Source organism: Ranitomeya variabilis, chromosome 3 (assembly GCF_051348905.1).
Source record: "Ranitomeya variabilis isolate aRanVar5 chromosome 3, aRanVar5.hap1, whole genome shotgun sequence".
Lineage (NCBI taxonomy): Eukaryota > Metazoa > Chordata > Amphibia > Anura > Dendrobatidae > Ranitomeya > Ranitomeya variabilis.
The window spans coordinates 84,508,921-84,528,861 of NC_135234.1; the positions used below are offsets into that span (position 1 = coordinate 84,508,921).

Consider the following 19,941-nt stretch of genomic DNA (forward strand, 5'->3'; position numbering starts at 1 on the left):
TAGCATTTGCTAACATTTCTAGTTGACCAGTCCGGCCCTGCTTGGCCCTGACCCACAGTCAGTGAGAAGTTTAAATAGGGCATAGTGGACCATAATGATTTGTTAGCTGACAAAGCCCAGTAAATAGTCATAATGTGCATATTACGGTATGTTATGTAATGATGTGACAGCTGGGCAGCAATACTCCCTGCTCAAGAGAAAGTGTTAACCGTTTACTTGATTTTTGTTGTTGTCTGACTGTGCCCTCTATCAGTGATTGTCCACTTTCAGTGCTTAGACAGAGAGGTGGCATGGGGCGAGAACAAGGTACAGTGACTTGCGAAAGAATTCCTTCCCTCCCAGCATTTTTTGTGCTTTTCTACCTCCCAACCTGGAATTTCACTGTTTGTTTTTGAGAGTTTGCATCAGTTCGTGTAAAAAACATGCCTACAACTATGATCTTTTGATTTTCTTTTTATTATGAAGCAAAACAATAAATAGGATAAAATAACTGAAAACTTCAGTGCATAACTATTCACCTACCTAAAGTCAGTACTTTGTTGAGCCTCTTTTTGCGGCAATTACAGCTGGAAGTCAAGTCACTTTGGATAAGTCTCTATAAGCTTTTCACATCTGACCACTGGGATTTTTGCCCATTCCTCAAGGCAAAACTGTTCCAGCTCCTTGAAGTTAGATGGTTTCCTCTGGTGAACAGCAATCTCAAATCTGACCACATATTTTCAATTGGATTAAGGTCTGAGCTTTGATTAGGGCACTCCAAAACATTTACACAATTCCCCTAAAACTCCTCGAGTGTTGCTTTAGCATTATGTTTTTTTTCATTGTCTTGTTGGAAGATGAACCTCTATCCCAGTCTCAAATCACTGATAGACTGAAACAGGTGTTACTCAAAAATATCCCTGTATTTTGCATCATCCATCATTCCCTCTAATCAAACCATTTTCCCTTTCCCTGCTGCAAAAAAACATTCCCAAAACACGATGTTGCTACCACCATATTTCACTATGGGGATGGTAGTCTTGGGATGATGAGCTGTGTTGGTCTGGCACCAGACATAGATTTTACCTTGGTGGCCAAAAAGTTAAATTTCAGTCTCATCTAACCACAGCACCTTCCGCCTTATATTTGGGGAGTTTCACACGTGTCTTTTGGCAAACTCAAAATGAGCCTTCCATTTTTTGTTGCAAGTAAAAACTTTTTTCTGGCCAATCTTCCATAAAGGCTGCCTCTATTGAGTGTACGGCTTATTGTGGTCGTATGGACAGATACTCCAGTCTCTGCTTGGGAACTCTGTAGCTCCTTCAGGTTACCTTTGATCTCTGTGCTGACTCTCTGATTAATACCTTCCTTGCCTGGGCTGAGCGTTTTGGTGGAGGCCCTCTTTACACAAGTTTATTATGGCACCATGTTCTTTCTATTTGATGATAATGGATTTCATGGGGCTCCCGGGGATCATCAGAAATTGGGATACTCTTTTATAACCCAACCCTGATTTGTACGTCTCAACAACTTTGTCCCTGACTTGTTTGGAGATCTCCTTGGTCTTCATGGTGTTTGGTTACTGTTGCCTCTTACTTATGAGTGTTGCAACCTCAGTGGCCTTTCAGAAAAAGCTGTGTATATTCTGACAGACCATGTGTCACTAGATTGCACACAGGTGGACTTCCTTTTACTAAGCATTTGACTTATGAAAGTAATTGCTTGCACCACAAATCTTTCGGGGCTTCATAGCATAAGGGGAGAATAAATATGCACATGGCCAATTTTTATTTTATCCCATAAATTTAATTTTTGCCTATATTTTTCTCAGTTAACTTCACCAACTCATACTATTTAGTGCTGATGCATCACACAAATGGGATAACAAAAATATTAAAATACAGGTTGTAATTAGTGTTGAGCATTCCGATACCGCAAGTATCGGGTATCAGCCGATATTTGCTGTATCGGAATTCCGATACCGAGATCCGATACTTTTGTGGTATCGGGTATCGGTATCGAAACAACATTAATGTGTAAAAGAAAGAATTAAAATAAAAAATATTGCTATACTCACCTCTCCGACGCAGCCTGGACCTCACCGAGGGAACCGGCAGCGTTCTTTTCTTAAAATGCGCGCTTTTCCTTCCTTCCGTGACGTCACGGCTTCTGATTGGTCGCGTGCCGCCCATGTGGCCGCGACGCGACCAATCACAGCAAGCCGTGACGTAATTTTCAGGTCCTTCTAGGCATTCAGTATTTTAAAATTACGTTCCGGCTTTGTGATTGGTCGCGTCGCGGTCACATGGGCGACGCGACCAATCACAAGCCGTGATGTCACGGGAGGCAGGAGACGCGCGCATTTTAAAATGCGCGCGTGTCCAGCCTCCCGTGACGTCACGGCTTGTGATTGGTCGCGTCGCCCATGTGACCGCGACGCGACCAATCACAAAGCCGGAACGTAATTTTAAAATACTGAATGCCTAGAAGGACCTGAAAATTACGTCACGGCTTGCTGTGATTGGTCGCGTCGCGGCCACATGGGCGGCACGCGACCAATCAGAAGCCGTGACGTCACGGAAGGAAGGAAAAGCACGCATTTTAAGAAAAGAACGCTGCCGGTTCCCTCGGTGAGGTCCAGGCTGCGTCGGAGAGGTGAGTATAGCAATATTTTTTATTTTAATTCTTTCTTTTACACATTAATATGGTTCCCAGGGCCTGAAGGAGAGTTTCCTCTCCTTCAGACCCTGGGAACCATCGGGGATACCGTCCGATACTTGAGTCCCATTGACTTGTATTGGTATCGGGTATCGGTATCGGATTAGATCCGATACTTTGCCGGTATCGGCCGATACTTTCCGATACCGATACTTTCAAGTATCGGACGGTATCGCTCAACACTAGTTGTAATGTAAAAAATACGTAAAAGTTAAGGGGGTATATACTTTCACAAGCCACTGTAAGTAAGTTACATTAACATGTTGCTAAAAATGCATTAGTGATATCTTCATTGTTTTTCTATTCCATGTGGTTATGTACTTCTGTACTTAGCGGCTTTCAAGCTACAAAAGAGAATTTGACATATGCTAAATGAGGAAAATCACCCATGTGCATAGGCTAAAATTAGTCCACGTGTTGTCTGTTGTGCAAATGGACAGCCCACCAACCAAAACTACGTACCATTATCACTAGATACCAATAAGATTAAGCTTTGTGTAAGTATTTTGTAGATTTATTTTCCCATTTGATCACACATTAAACATGTATTTTAGTATTTAACAACCTTCACCAACAAATATTAACATTAATGGTAATCACGCATCCATTACATTTACACATTGGAAATAGCACTTGATCAACACATGACATTGTCTGCAGGATGCGATCTGATATGTCTTCTATTTTTGTTAATTTCACTAAAAGCGAAATCGGAGATCTTCATTGCGCTGAACAACTTCATAGTTTTTTTTTATGCCAGGATTCATAAATGTAGCTAGATGTGCCTCTAGGTAATAGCACCAATTTTCTATAAAAAAAAAAAACCCAACAGCATATTTTCTTCTTATGTACGGCATCACAAAGATGAATTTATTGGGCTCTTGAATCGAGATATACAGAATGGCTTTAGATCATATGATGATTGTTTCCCGATACTGAGATCACATAGTATCTTCCCAACCAGTGGGGAAAGTTTAAAACCGTGACCTGTAATAAAAGGGGAAAGGTTAGAGAGTAAAATAATTAAAGTAATAAATGAATTGTCCTGTTGAAAACAAAATAGATTTATATGTTTTCCTGAAAAAAAAGCTTCCTAATGCATTATCTAGAATGCCCTGATCTTGAGACTTTAGTGCCAAACTGGGTCGCGGCAGCTCCACATTCAGCTTGTACTCAACACAGGAAAGATTTTGTGTTAGGCTATGGTCAGTCCGACAGCTATCTGATAAAACATCGGCCAGCACATGAGTCGCCCGCCAGGGCCGTGGGGTACTCGGTACCGGGTCCGGTGCTTAAAGGGGATGTCACGGTGACTGCGAACTGGTCTGTGGCCCTGGGCGCCCAATTAAAGGGAAAGGTCTTTAAGGGGATTGGTGAATAAAGTTTGTGTTCGTGACGCCACCTGTGGCATTCGGTCAGTGGGGACCGACGCTGCTTAAAGGGGTCCTCTGGGGTGATGATATGGCAGCTAGATAGTATAACTTCCCACAGGTAAAGTAGGTTCCCAGGGCTCCCGGTGTATAGATGAGGATGGTGAGTGATGCAGTAAAGAACGGAGGACACAGATTTGCAGTCTCTTTAGTTGGTTTACTGTAGCTTCAGGCAACCGCAGTCCAGGGCACCAGATCACAGGTTCAGGCAGGGTCCGGCTGGCTTGGAAGCAAGTTCAGAGTCCCCTCTACCAGTTGGAGATGAAAGCCTTCCTCATGCGCAGTGGTATTGTAGTTCCTTACTGCCTATGGCTTCTATTAAGGTCCTCACAGTTCCTTTCTGTCCTCCATAAAGGTGGGACACAAACCCGTATGACAAGTGACTCAAGCCTTTTTATATGGTCTCTATCATGACTCGGGCCCTATGTGTCACTGTGCCTCCAGGGTTTAAAAGGCAGACAGGTAACTTAAAGTCCAGCTGTTCTGCCGGTTTCTGCTATGCCTCTTGGAGCCCGACACAGCCTCAGTCTTCCTGCTACCGGTGTCTGCGCTCAGCCAGGGAGGTAGCCCAGTCACAGCTATCCTTCCCAGATGTCTCTCTCCTGTGCTTTACTCTCCTGCATGCTCTCTTTATCTGTCCTTCTTTCGGTATCTCTTTCCCCAGGAGCTGCAGCTACTACGGCTGCACGGCCCCCTTCAGTCCTTCTGACACTCTCTGTCTGACTGCACACTACTTTGTCTTCCTGACAGACTGCTCTCTGACTTCCCCTCCAGCCAGAATATATATCAAGGGCGGTTCCCCGGAAAGCCGGGTTCAGAGCTCCCCCTTCTGGCTTGGAGTGCAAACATGTTGCATGTATGTGTTTACCTGATAGAAGAGATCTTCCCTTGCTTCCAAGCTTGACATCACTCTCCCCGTGAGGAAAACAATGCCACTGTAACAACCAGGACCCTGGGGTGTTACACACACGTCCGATGTATACGCTCGTGTGATCGAGCCCGTAGTGTAAATTGCAGGTGGAAATGCAACAATGATAGCAAGATTGGATTTTTTTTTAACAATGATTTACTGCTAGTTGAGATCGAGAAAAAATGCAGTTTTCATAGGTGTTAAGGAAAATACCAAGGTTATCTTCTGGTCTCTTTATGTAGATGGGTTCTGAACTCAATCAGTCTCTGAATCCTTTCAGTCACAGACAGTGGATCCCAGGGCTCCGGGTCTTGCAGCTAAGACCTCTGAGGTTCCTGTGGTCTTGTCCTGCACTGCAGCGAGCACATGTGCTCTTTATGGGGCACAACCTGGTGCCGGATTCCTGCTGTCCTGTACATAGTCTCTTTTTGCACCTGGTGTCTCTGCCAGACCACCTTCTCCCACTAGCAGTCACAATCTGCCTCCTTCTCCTACAGCTCTCTGACACTGCTGAGGTTGCCTGATGTCCCCCACCAGTCACTGTGATCCAACCAGCTACTCGCTTTCTCTTTGACTGTTCCCCAGGACACACACATTGACATGTGCACCCTAAAAAATCTTCCCTCACTATATCCAAAAGGAACGTTCCTAGATTCTTTCAAGGATACTACAGAAAGGATTTGGCTCAGTCGACTGACCAGAACTGGATAATCTTTCTTGCATGTTCTTCAGTAGTCTCGAGATATTGAAGCACCCTTGCAATGTGTTATATTGGTGGTGTAATGGGTACATCTGTGTTAATGGGAACCTGTCAGTATGCTTTTACACTACCGTTCAAAAGTTTAGGGTCACCCAGACAATTTTGTTTCTTCCATGAAAACTCATACTTTTATTAATCAAATGAGTTGCCAAATGAATTTAAAATCTAGTCCAGACATTGACAAGGTTAAAAAAAAAGATTTTTATTTGAAATAATAATTTTCTCCTTTAAACTTTGCTTTGGTCAAAGAATGCTCCCTTCGCAGCAATAACAGCATTGCAGACCTTTGGCATTCTAGCAGTTAATTTGCTGAGGTAATCTGGAGAAATTTCACCCCGTGCTTCCAGAAGCCTTTCCCACAAATTGGTTTGGCTTGATGGACACTTTTTGCGCACCATACGGCCAAGCTGCTGCCACAATTGCTCAATGTGGTGGAGATATATTGACTGCTCTGGCCACTCCATTACAGATAGAATACCAGCTGCCTGCTTCTTCCCTAAATAGTTCTTGCATAATTTGGAGGTGTGCTTTGGATCAATGTCCTGTTGTAGGATGAAATTGGCAATGGCTTATTCAATATCCATTTTACCTTGTACAAATCTCCCACTTTACCAGCACCAAAGCAACCCCAGACCATCACATTACCTCCACCATGCTTGACAGATGGCATCAGACACTCTTCCAGCATCTTTTGAGTTGTTCTGCGTCTCACAAATGTTCTTCTGTGTGATCCAAACACCTCAAACTTGGATTCGTCTGTCCATAAAACTTTTTTCCAATCTTCCTCTGTCCAATGTCTGTGTTCTTTTGCCCATATTAACCTTTTCCTTTTATTAGCCAGTCTCAGATATGGCTTTTTCTTTGCCACTCTGCCCTGAAGGCCAGCATCCCGGAGTCGCCTCTTCACTGTAGACGTTGACACTGGCGTTTTGCATATACTATTTAATGAAGCTGCCAGTTGAGGACCTGTGAGGCATCGATTTCTCAAACTACAGACTCTAATGTACTTGTCTTATTACTCAGTTGTGCAGCAGGGCCTCCCACTTCTCTTTCTACTCTGGTTAGAGCCTGTTTGTGCTCTCCTCTGAAGGGAGTAGTAAACACCAATGTAGGAAATCTTCAGTTTCTTGGCAGTTTCTCTCATGGAATAGCCTTCATTTCTAAGAACAAGAATAGACTGTCGAGTTTCACATGAAAGTTCTTTTTTTCTGGCCATTTTGAGAGTTTAATGGAACCAACAAATATAATACTCCAGATTCTCAACTAGCTCAAAGGAAGGTCAGGTTTACAGGTTCTCTAATCAGCCAAACTGTTTTCAGCTGTGCTAACATACCTTTACAAGAGTTTTCAAGGGTATTCTAACATCCATTAGCCTTCTTACAAGTTAGCAAACACAAAGTACCATAAGAACACTGGAGTGATGATTGTTGGAAATGGGCCTCTATACACCTATGAAGATATTACATTACAAACCATACGTTTGCAGCTAGAATAGTCATTTACCACATTAACAATGTATAGAGTGTATTTCTGAATAATTTAATGTTAGCTTCTTTGGAAAAAACTGTGCTTTTCTTTAAAAAATAAGGACATTTCTAAGTGACCCTAAACTTTTGAACGGTAGTGTACATCTTGAAGTAGAAGTACGGCCTTACAAGTGCTAGCTCTCTTGGGACTGTGGGAGTCATGAGAAACCTAGTGTAAAAGCCATACACAAATCAGGATAGAAGTGCACTGGGGCATCAGTACACTTGTAAGAAGCAGCCCAGTAGGTAGCATTGCTATTGGGGACCACACACCTACCCAGCTATACCACTACTTCTATATATAAAATCATATTTGGGCACAAGCAAAAAGTGGAGCTGCCAGGACCTGGAAAAAGGCACTAATACCTGAAGATTTGGGCACTTTTGATAATACAAGTAAACTATTAAGTCTTATATTTTATTATTAAGGAAAAATCTAAACATATTAAGCATGAAAATAAGCATTTTTTTCAAATGTCTAGTACAGGATGTAAGCGGTCAATTCATGACTCAAAAATTATAAACAAAACAACCCAACAAAAAAAAAAAAAAAACAGTCCATTTGCTAGCAGAAATCATTATTCACTTGGTAATACATATGTAGTCACTATAGATTCTTTATAGTTTTGCTTCAGAAAAGTCAAAAGTAATATGCAGGATACTATCGCTCACCTGAAAATCCAGACCCTATCACAATGTTTTTGTGCAGTGGGTGATAGTCCAAAATAAAATTACAGTCTGGGGTATTCTACAAAGGAAAGAAAAAGTTATGTAAAATCAGTCTGATAAATGATGTAATAAATAATTAACATCAGGGATAGCAGCTGTATTATGGTTCGGCTTACAAGGAATATGCCTGCAATTACTGGATATTGTCTCTTTATCGTGTTTGGAAGATACTGAATACCTCCATTAGGAAGATTTTACCCGATAAACACACTAGTGATATCTGCAGGATTACAATGGCATTGCTTTGTCAATTAGGCTTGGGATACAGGGCGGCTTTGGCCACGATGCAGGTGCTACATCGAAGCATAATGATGATAAATACTGTAAACTCGCATTACGAACCATGAATGTAACACGCAAATAAAAAAAACCCCAACTGGTTAAGACTATTTGCAACTTGCTTGCAGGGCTGTGGAGTCGGTAAGCCAAACCTTCGACCCCTCAATTTCCTCCTTGACTCCATGACTCTGACTCCACAGCCCTGATCCATACTGAGCATGTGCATAAAGTGCAGCACAGATTCATCTCAACTAAAAGCCAAGATCCTTAGATCAGGAACAGAACAGACATTTATAGGACATTTCATAACTTTCCCAAATTATTATGAAAACATTTACAGCACATCCTGCACTGAACTACTGTACCCAACGTATTATATATTTTATGAGTCAGAGTCTGTCCATTTTATACAGACTCCACCAAAATGGACAACGACTTCACTGCTTGATTGCCGTGGTCACGACATTCAATTGCATTATCCTGCATGACCTGTGTGTGGGCCAAAGTCACCACAAAGCCCCAGCCTAACTCATCCATTGTTTCTATAGAAATGGCATGTAGTCTGTACATCCGCATATATTTCTATGGGACAATCTACAGTACAAGGCAAAGATGTAAGCTTTAACCAGCAGTCATTTCACAGTTCAGCTGGGGTCCCAGAGGTTGGATCTCCACTGACTAAACATTGATGGCCTATGGAGAACCCTATTAAATATACATTTTAATATAGTCTCAAGAGTAAAGTTCTCACAGAATATACTCACTGTATACATGCACTGTTCTATCACAGCTGGCTTAGGATGCAAGCCGGGAAGGTATTGACTGATAAAATTGCAGAGTATTTGGATATCCTGGATTTGGTTGGGTTTGACCTGAAGCTCACGCTCTTCAGGGTCTGCCTCATTTCCACCATGAAAGCAAATCTGTGATAGAAAAGACAACATTTTATGATGCATAATGAAAAATATAATCTAAGCCACCAATCAAATGACAAGTCAGTGTACTGGGGCAGATCTATCTATTGGTGCTGTGAAGCTGTGCTAAAACTGGTTAGTGACTTACTCCATTTATATTTATCATGTGCCTTGAAACATTTAATAACTACTTATGTGATATTACTTAAACATAAATGAAAAATGTGTATGGTGAGATATTTTTGTAACAGAGTGGTTGGATCTGCTCCCTTGTATTATAAAGAGTACTGCACTTCGCAAACAATTTTTTTGACCTCACTGGTAAGGTTCCCCTATGTTGTTTGTGAGTCATGTTTGGGGATATAGTTTTGATGGTGATTATCTTTTTATGGTTCTACCATTCTATAGCTTAGCAGCCAAATTGACTTTCTGCTTATCTATTATCAACCAGGCAACCCCCACATGTACTTATGCTGGCTAACAGATGTAAATCATTCAGCTGCGGCGCTAAAAACTAAAACTCCGAGCACTAAAAAATACTCGGAGGACCCCCGAGCGTGCTCGAGAAATCTCGAGTAACGAGTATATTCGCTCATCACTAGTCTCCTTCGATCATCAGTCGGCCAGTACCCACATACACATTAGACCATGGCCTGAACATGTCGATATCGGCAGGTTCAGCCAACATTAGTCTCGTGTATGGGGGAATTAAATTGTAGTAAGCCTTGTCAATATAACTAGGATATAAGTTGTCTCTTCACTGACGTCACTGCTCAGATTGGAGTTGCTGGTCCAGCCCCTGGCACCTCTGTTGCCCCAAGCTGGGTTTCCCCTCCACGAATTCCATGTGTCCTATTAGAGTATATGGATTGATGTCTTTACCATTAGACAGCCCTTTTTTAGTCTGAGTAAGATTTGGCAAAAGAGTAACAGAATTTAATTGTAGTTTTCTCCTCATTTCAGGCAAATTAACGTTTCTACAAATCCCTCTAGTGTTGGATGTAGACATCCAAACATGTACTCAATGTCATCAATTAATTAGTTAAATAAATCACGGGCAATTATGATATGGATGTAATTATTGAATTTTCATGTCTATCTCTTTATTTACATTCTGCTTCCTGGAAGCCTCTGCAGATTTGCTTTCCTTAGTCTGTTGCTGAACTGGCTATATTTAACGCTTTTTTTTCTGAAGAATCAGGGTCAGAGAAAATGTATATGTAGCATTCAGCAAAATGGAAATAGAAAAATTAGTGCCACAATGGAAATGGCCAATATCTGTAACAGAAAATAAAGTAGTGACTTGATGTACTGTGAAATGATGTTGGAGGTACACAATGAAGTATTGCCAGGCAGTAAACATAACAATATTGGCTTGGATCACCTGTAATCCCTACACAGCCCAGTGGAGTCAGTAGGGCTCTGATGGTGTATATCATTTAACAAATATGTGCCCTCTGTGAATTCTGATTTTATGTTCCTATACTGGGCCATAAAACAGAATTCTTAACTCCGATGTGAACATACTCTGGGAATAACGTGGTTATACATAAAATAAGCAGATGTGTGCACCTTAAAGAGCCCTGGATACTCCTGGGAGGGTAGTCCATACACCTCATGTTCTTCTCCATTCAGGTTTACACCCAGGAATGTCGGGAAGTTTTGCAGGAGTCCAGATCTCCCAGGAATCATCTCTTTCCAGTAACAGACATTAATTCTCAGAGTCTGGGAAGCAAGCACACTTATAATGAAATAAACGGCACGAGACATGGGGCATGTAATAACTGTACTGTCACAAAACATTATTTGTCATGGGTACTAACCATGATGTAATAAAGGCAGCTAAATAGCTGCATTATGGCTTGCACATATACACTGTTGCCATGTAACAACATTACCCCATGCTACTTAGGATAAAATAATCATCATGCAACTTGTACAATCTAAATAATTCATGATGTCATATGTTAATAAGGAAAGCGACTTTACCTAACAGATATTGTTTGACTTGAATATTCCACTGAGTAGAAAGCAATGCCAATGGTACACAATACTGCTGGCAAACAGTAACTAACTATTCCTATATTCTATCAAAAGCATAACTCAGATATAATTAGTGGACTGCTGTGTAAGAGGAAGGAGTTTATTACCGGGAGACATGTCGAGGGCTTGTACAGTTTTGCAGGATTCCCATGAACATGACATAGTTGATCACATCCCGTTCATGTTACCATCTTCCTTGCCTAATTGTAATATCCATGTTAATAAGCATGTAGAATAAGCGGAACGAGCCTCAGGTTGACAGATAACTCACCAACACCAAGTTAAAGGATATCTGTCAATAAACTGTTAATTGACTGGACACCTATAAGTACAGTACAAGGGCCCCGATTCATCATTTGTTTTTTTCAAGTCACTCTCCTTTTTTGTCTTGCATTATTTGCCATTTTTGGCCCCACATTCGTCAAATGATGCACGCGATTCATGAATCTGGTGCAAAGTAAAAAAAAAAAAAGAGCTTTATTTCTGGCTTGAATATTTTTAGCGACTTTTAGTATCAAAAGTCGCCAGTTGGTGTAGAGGGGGACTTGTGCAAGGTTGTGCCAATTTTATAAACTTTTTAATGAATTAAGCAAAAACCTCTGGAATTGTTAGACCCCACTCACAAAGCGAAAGTCAACAAAAAAAAAACCAGATGCATACACAAAAAAGACTTCAAAGAAAGAAACAAATAGAATAATGAATTGAGTACAAACAAAAAGAAGGTTCAAAACTAGACAAAGAACAAGCACAAAGGCAATTATAAATTGGGACCATTTTATTAAGAGGTATTATGAAACATAAAACTGCATGTAATACTAATGATGGAATCCTGTTTGTGATTCTGATTGATCAGGAGAACTTCGTCATTACAAGAACACTAATAGATACTTTTGATCTTCCAAGTCAGAGAGCCTTTCGTAGTGTTGTGGATAGATGGGGAGTTTGATTCATCAGTTCCATTGGCTAGGTTAGAAGTCTCTGACCCTTGGACGAGAGCTTTGCAAATTTCTATCAGGCATGGCTGTTCATCACAACACAATAATAATGTTGCGCCAAACCGGCATATCTAGAGCTGTATTGTGGATCCTGGAAGGTTAGCGAAATATGCAAATTGTCTCTTCAGAGAGGAAGAGGACTAGAACTCTAGTGCCACCGATTGGAAGAAGCAATCCTAACAGTCAATGTCGACCCTTTAACGAGCCTTGTCACATGAAGGTTAGAGAGTGGCGGAGCTCTCGCCCAGCGGATGGAGACTACTGACCTGGTTGATGGACTGGAGTCCCGCAAATCGATTAGCCAATCTCTATTGGTGAGAGCAGTTTTAACCAGGCCAGGGAAAAACACATGTTAATTGACCAAAGTCCACATCCCCAAAGAGTTCTCTAATGATGATATGTTGTTTCATTGGTAGATGGCAGGACCAAGTACTGGATGTCTGTACCTGGTGGAGGTGGTGCAATGGCTTAACCTAATCCCTTCATTTATATCCAGGGTTATTGAATCCACAGTCCCAAATGAGGTCCTAGCCTCTGCTCTCACTATATGCCTTAATCACACAATATTTTTTCTTAAAAAATAGGGGGTTAATAGATGTTCAGCAAAGATCAGAGAGACAAAATAGCCATATGCACAAGCATGTACATAAAATAATATATCAGCTTTATTTAACATGAATTAAAATACAAGGACAAAGACAAGAATTAATGGAGCGCCCCCAGACGCAGGGCCGCGGGATACTCGGTACCGGGCCTCTCTGTCTCTGTCTTGGGGTTGTCACGGTGGCTAGACCCGGTCCGTGACCCTGCTAAGGGGCGTCCAATGAAAGATGTGATGATGGTGCGTGGTGCAGGTCGCGATGAATAACGAGGACACAGGGTTGCAGTCTCTTTACCTCTTTACTGAAGGCTTCAGGATCCTCAATCCAGAGTACTGATAACAGGGCTGGCTGAGACCAGCCGGTCCGAAGACACATCCAGAGTTCCCTTTGCAGGTGGAAATCAGTGCCTACCTTCTAGCGCCTGTGTGTTGTAGTACTTCCCTGCTGAGCACCACGGGATAGTCCTCACAACTGTTGTGTCTGTTTCTGATGTTCTTTCTCACAACTTGTATCTGTTCTGATGTTCTTCTCTGTCCCCCAGATGATATGGCTAGGACGCACCCGTATGACGGGTAGGCCTGGAGTTCTTCCGGGACCCTAGTGTCGCCCCTCTCCCACAGTTTCCCCCTATGTCTGCTTAGGTGATTTGGGTGAGACAGCCAACCTATAATTAACTGTCATGCCGTTGGTTTGAAGTAATGCTTGGAGCCCAATACTTCCTCGGCGTTCCGGCCACCGGCTACGCGCCTCAGTAGGATGTTGCCTCGATCTTACGGCACGACTCCTACTGGTATTATCTCCTTTTTGCTGTGATCTCATTTCTCACGTCTCCACAATAAACCTCGATTCTTGTCCTTTCTTGAGAAACCGCCGCGATGTAGTGCAGGCGCGGTTCCTTAACATTCTATCTTGTTCGCTAGGCCTCTGTCAGGATCCCACCCCTGACAGGGACCCCCTGAATCTTTCCCCGCAACACCCTCTGCCAAAGGATGTTGCCTGGTTCCAACCCAGTCAGCTTCTCACTAACTTTCTATCCAACCCCCAATTTTACCAGATTGTGAGGAGTGGCCTAATACATAGTACCCTTTGCTCCCCCTGGAGGCCAGACTGTGAAGTGTATTGGTGTCTGTGATACCTGGTTAGGTGAACTCCTTAAGTGCCATCGGACGTACCATCACTCCCCTTAGTGGCGGAGCAACAGTACTGCAACGACCAGGACTCTGGGGCGCTGCATTAACAACACATAATAAACTGACAAATTACAGTGGCATATAAAAGTTTGGGCACCCCTTGTCAAAATTACTGGTTATTGTAAAAAGTTAAGCAAGTTGAAGATGAAATGACACATTTTCCTTTGTATTTTAGGCAAAAATATATTTTATCATTTTTTTTTTATTTTAAAAATTACAAAAAGGAAAATGGGCCGATGAAAACGTTTTGGCACCCTTGGAAATTTGTGTGCTCAGATAACTTTGACCAACGTTTCAGACCTTAATTAGCCTGTTAGGGTTATGGCTTGTTCAATTTCATTGCTAGGACAGGCCAGGTGATGCAAATTTCCCAGCTTTACAAAAACCTACTCTCTTCTAACCTTGTGCCAAAAACAGCAGCCATGGGTTCTTCTAAGCAGCTGCCCAGCATTCTGAAAATGAAAATGGTGGAGGCCCACAAAGCAGGAAAAGACTCTAAAGGTACCTTCACACTAAGCGACTTTACAACGATATCGCTAGCGATCCGTGACGTTGCAGCGTCCTGGATAGCGATATCGTTGTGTTTGACACGCAGCAGCGATCAGGATGCCGCTGTGAGATCGCTGGTCGTTGCTGAAAGTCCAGAACTTTATTTCGTCGCTGGATCTCCCGCTGACATCGCTGAATCGGTGTGTGTGACACCGATCCAGCGATGTCTTCACTGGTAACCAGGGTAAACATCGGGTTACTGAGCGCAGGGCAGCGCTTAGTAACCCGATGTTTACCCTGGTTACCATTGTAAAAGTAAAAAAAAAAAAACACATACTCACATTCCGGTGCCCGGCGTCCGCTTCCCTGCACTCCTCCTGCATCCTGTGTAAGTGCCGGCCGTAAAGCAGAGCGGTGACATCACCACTCTGCTCTGTGGGAGATGCCGGAGATGTTCGGCGCTGACACAGAATGCAGGAGGAGTGCAGGGAAGCGGACGCCGGGCACCGGAATGTGAGTATGTGTTTTTTTTTTAACTTTTACAATGGTAACCAGGGTAAACATCGGGTTACTAAGCGCGGCCCTGCGCTTAGTAACCTGATGTTTACCCTGGTTACCAGGGGACTTCGGCACCGTTGGTCGCTGGAGAGCCGTCTGTGTGACAGCTCTCCAGTGACCACACAACGACTAAACAGCGACGCTGCAGCGATCGGCATCGTTGTCTGTATCGCTGCAGCGTCGCTTAGTGTGAAGGTACCTTAAGAAGATAGCAAAGTTTTTTCAAGTTACCCTTTCCTCAGTTTGGAATATAATTAAGAAATGGCAGTTAACATGAACAATAGAGGTCCAGATAAGGTCTGGAAGGTCAAGCAAAATTTCAATGAGAGCTATTTGTAGGACTGCTAGAGAGGTAAATCAGAACCCCAGCTTGACTAGAAAAGACCTTCAGAAAGATTTAGCAGACTGGAGTTGTGGTACATTGTTCTACTGTTCCGAGACACCTGAACAAATTTGGCCTTCATGGAAGAGTCATCAGAATAAAACCTGTCCTGTGTCCTCACAATAAATGTATCTGAAGTATGCAAAAGAACATCTAAACAAGCTATATGAATTTTGGAAACAAGTCAGGATAAAATGGAACTTTTTATCCACAATGGTCAAAGGTATGTGTGGAGAAAAAAGAGCACAGAATTTCAGGAAAAGAACATCTCGCCAACTGTTAAGCATGGGGGTGGATCAATCATGCTTTGGGGTCGTGTTGCAGCCAATGGCATAGGGAACATTTCATGGGTAGAGGTAAGAATTGGTTCAATAAAATTTCAACAAATTTAGTTTTCTGTTAAAAAAGCTGACGTTGAAAAGAGGATGACTTCTACAAATGGATAATGATTCTAAACACACATCAAAATCCACAATAGACCATTTCAAAAGGCAAAAGCTCAATGTTTTGCAATGGCCCTCATAGTCCCCTGATCTGAACATCATTGAAAATCTGTGGCTAGACCTCAAAATACAAGTGCAGGCATGACGACCCAGGAATCTCACAGAACTGGAAGAATTTTTCAAGAAAGAATGGATGAAAATCCTTCAAACAAGAATTGAAAGACTCTTGGCTGACTACAAAAAGAGTTCACAAGCTGTGATACTTTCAAAAGGGGATGCTACTAAGTATTAACCTAACAGGGTGATCAAACTGTTGCATTGTCCCATTTTCCATTTTGTGATTTTTAAAATGTATATTTTTTGCTTAAAATACAAAGTAAATGTTTCCTTTTTAACTTTAGGCACTTTAGAGATCATTTCATCTTCAGCTTGCGTTAACTGTTCACAATAACAGAAATTTTGAACAGGGGTGCCCAAACTTTTACATATCACTGTACACAATTAGTGAAAATAAGTAATGACATCCTATGTCCTCACTCCCCAAAAGATAAAGATTGAGGGTCATAATATGTGGTCCTTCCCTTATGCAGAGTCCTGCAAGCTAAGAGATGAAATAACAATACTGGGATATACAGAAACTCTGATCAAACAATACTATGCAGTAATAGTGAAGGAATAACCACCACAAATTCACAAAACAATTCGAAACTGCAAGTGCAAATAAATATACATATGAAATAGAAGCAAACCAGCTGTATAAAGTATAATGTATCCCAGGAAAACAAGTGACACACTGGGTGTAAATAATCATCTGGACACAAAAAAAAGATAACATGAAAAAAAAGAATGTAAGAGTGGGGAGGACCAGAAGGACCAGTTTTTATTGTAGTCATGCTAGCTTTCATGGATCTATTTTTTGCAGATGCAAACCAGACATGGTCATATGAATTATCTTAGGGAATAAGACATATTAGTAGTCATGAGTGAGCACTAAAATGCTCAGGAGCTCATTTTCAAGCAAATCGTAATGCTCAAGTGCTCATTTTGAGTTACGAAAGTCAACAAGAAAGTATTTTTCCACCAGGGGGTCTGGAGGGGCTGGAAAATTACTGAAATGGATGGAAACACTGCTGAAATTAAATGAAAATGGGAACAGCATGAAGAAGACCCGTGGACACATCTCTAACTCCCTTGTACTGTATATAAGGCAAAATAAAAAAGAAGAAAAAAAAGGTTATTGGAGTTCACAGTTACTGGATCTCTTGGCAGCTGTTTGGCCTGAAAACGTAAGGGAGACTTTAAGGTTACTAGAATTCCCAGCTATTGGAACATCTGTAGGTTGGGAACTCTGATAAGCTTAGTTCACAGCCTCCAGGTGTCCTGGCATCTGGGAACTCCAGTAGCCTTAAAGTCTCCCTTAAATGCTCCTTTAAGGTTTCTGGGCCTAACAGCTGCTGTAATACCCAGTGGCTGTGAGCTCTGGTAACTGTTCCCAGAGTTCACAACCACCAGGTCTCTTGGCAGCTATCAGGCCCAGAAAGATGTAAGAGAGCCTTTAAGGTTACTGGAGTTCCCAGCTGCTGCTACACCTGGAGGCTGTGAACTCTTGTAACCTTAGTTCACAGCTTCCAGGTGTCCCAGCAGCTGGGAACTCCAGTAGCCTTAAAGTCTTCCGGCTGTGTGCATGCGTTGCATTTTAACTGCATTTTTTACAAGCATTTTTGTGCAGCAATGAATGCTGTTTAAAGCTAGTTTTAAAGCTAGTTCATTGCAGGATGGAAAGATAGATACAGAGAGAGGCTGCCATCACACTAGCAGTATTTGGTCAGTATTTTACATCAGTATTTGTAAGCCAAAACCTGGAGTGGGTGATAAATACAGAAGTGGTGCATATGTTTCTATTATACTTTTCCTCTAATTGTTCCACTCCTGGTTTTGGCTTACAAATACTGAGGTAAAATACTGACCAAATACTGCTAGTGTGACGGCAGCCAGATAGAGAACTAGCTGGCAGATATCCGACAGCTTTCTAGGAATAAATAAATAAACAATTTTGTGAGGTTCCCCTATTTTTAATAACCAGCTAAGGTAAAGCAGACAGTTGCAAGCTGATATTAAATTTACCAGTCCTCAGCTGCCTCAGAACTGGCATATCACATTAGTTACTCCAATTTTGGTGCCCTGTCTCAGATCTTCCCAGTTGCCCTGGTGCAATGGCAATCATGGTAATGGGATTAGGGGCTGATGGCAGCAGCTGGTGCTGACACCAAGCCCTGGGGTTAGTTATGGAGAGGTGTCAGTCAAACACTCCCATTATTACCCTGAAAGTAAAAATCAATAAGTACACCCACACACAGAAAAGTCCTTTATTGTATAAAAAAAAGACAGACTCCCTCTTTCACCAATTTATTTCCCCCCAAAATTTTCACGCTGGTCTGCCGTAGTCCAATGGACACGCTGTACTCCACATCGATGTCCCACGATGAGCCTCATCCAAAATTCCAGCATATGGAGCCCCATTCAGAGAACGGGTCTTCATAGGCTGTTACACAAATTGCTGGATCTCACAGCGCTCTGTGATAGCCGGCAGTGGCTTTGTCTGTGCTGTCGTACAGCATATGTGACCAGCGGCAACCTTGCTGACGTCACGGCGGCCAGCTCTTGCTCTACCCTCAGTGCGAGAACTGGCAGTGACTGCTACAACTTATCAAGGTTACAGATGCTACTCTCTATGCACAGAGAAGTGACTGAACCGACGCCGGAATCACTCCAGTGGAAAAATCCTGAACGCTGCGGGGAGTAATAAGGCTTATTTCCTCCCTGCAGCGAGGCTCTAAGTGCGGGCACCGGACAGGTCCAGAATGCCATTAACCTGCAGATTAACCATATATTCGCAGGTTAATAGCATTTTTTCACGTGACAGGTTCCTTTTAATATCATTTTAGGGTTTGTGAATTGTATTCCTTCGATGTCCTGAACTGCTAGTGCATTTATAATTGGGTTAATTTTCTTAGAGGATCAAACTATGAATTACCAGGATGCAGAAGTGAGGAAAGGGTCAAATTGGTTATTCAAAGTTTGGGGGGCAAAACTAAAAGTAATTAGCATTATAATGCTATAGTGCTGTACTGTGACGCTCAGAGTATGAGAAATCTGGTGCATTCCAGAAAGTTTACAGAACAAACTTTTCTTCTGTGGAATTGGCTTTTAACTGACATTTTAGTATGTAGATGTAAATTACTTATTCACTTCTTATCTAATTGTTTTATTATACAAATTTCAAAGTGGGAGAAATCATTTTGAACATATTTGCACTGATCCAATACTTTGATATGACAATAGAACAAGGACTTTAACTTTTCCTATTGTAATCTCTTTCATTCTTCACTGCCAATAGTTCTCTGTTAAAGTGTCAACCTGTTCTTTTGGCAAAGGTTTAAAATCATCTGAATCAATATAATATTTTAGTGTTCTCCATTGCTCACACATCATTCAGCCTGCTGTAACTGCTTTATTATCGCAGAGCAATTGTATACTATGTATATTCTGGAATGTTCTTGGTAATAAGTGGTTGATTTGTGCGCATTAATATGAACAAAGGCTACAGGAGATGATGCAGGAAAAATGATGGAAACTTTGTGATGTATACAGATTCATGTAAATTTTAATATAAAGTCGTGAAAGCTCAGTGCAATGAAACAGTTATTGTCAGAATGTATTGCAGTATAATGCATAATTATATCGTTACCACTCTGATTTCTACCGCAGGCATATGAAACATGAATGTCATGTACATAGCTTGGAGGACATGACAGTGGAGTATGAAAGAATTAAAAGAATATAATTATTCAATCAAACATTATGTGGGATCTCATTTGCAGAAGGTTATACTTTGGCAACGCAAGGTTGTGTATTGAGTATCATTTTGATAATAACTACTTATTGTTTGTTTCTTTTAAAGATTGAAATCTAGATCTTCATAAAGTGTACAACA

The 19,941-nt window shown here is 41.7% G+C and overlaps 1 protein-coding gene across 2 annotated transcripts in view; it reads right to left on the reverse strand.

The window, feature by feature from the left end:
• Positions 1-3,189: 3,189 nt before the first annotated feature.
• PIPOX (pipecolic acid and sarcosine oxidase) overlaps positions 3,190-19,941 on the reverse strand; it is a 72,043-nt gene continuing 55,291 nt past the window's right edge. For both annotated transcript variants that reach the window (XM_077294317.1, XM_077294316.1), the window contains 4 exons: positions 10,818-10,970; positions 9,096-9,254; positions 7,996-8,071; positions 3,190-3,684 (listed from right to left, as the gene is read on the reverse strand). In XM_077294317.1, the coding sequence (XP_077150432.1) occupies positions 3,554-3,684; positions 7,996-8,071; positions 9,096-9,254; positions 10,818-10,970 (519 nt within the window). In that variant the 3' untranslated portion in view covers positions 3,190-3,553. The remainder of the gene's footprint in view (positions 3,685-7,995; positions 8,072-9,095; positions 9,255-10,817; positions 10,971-19,941) is intronic.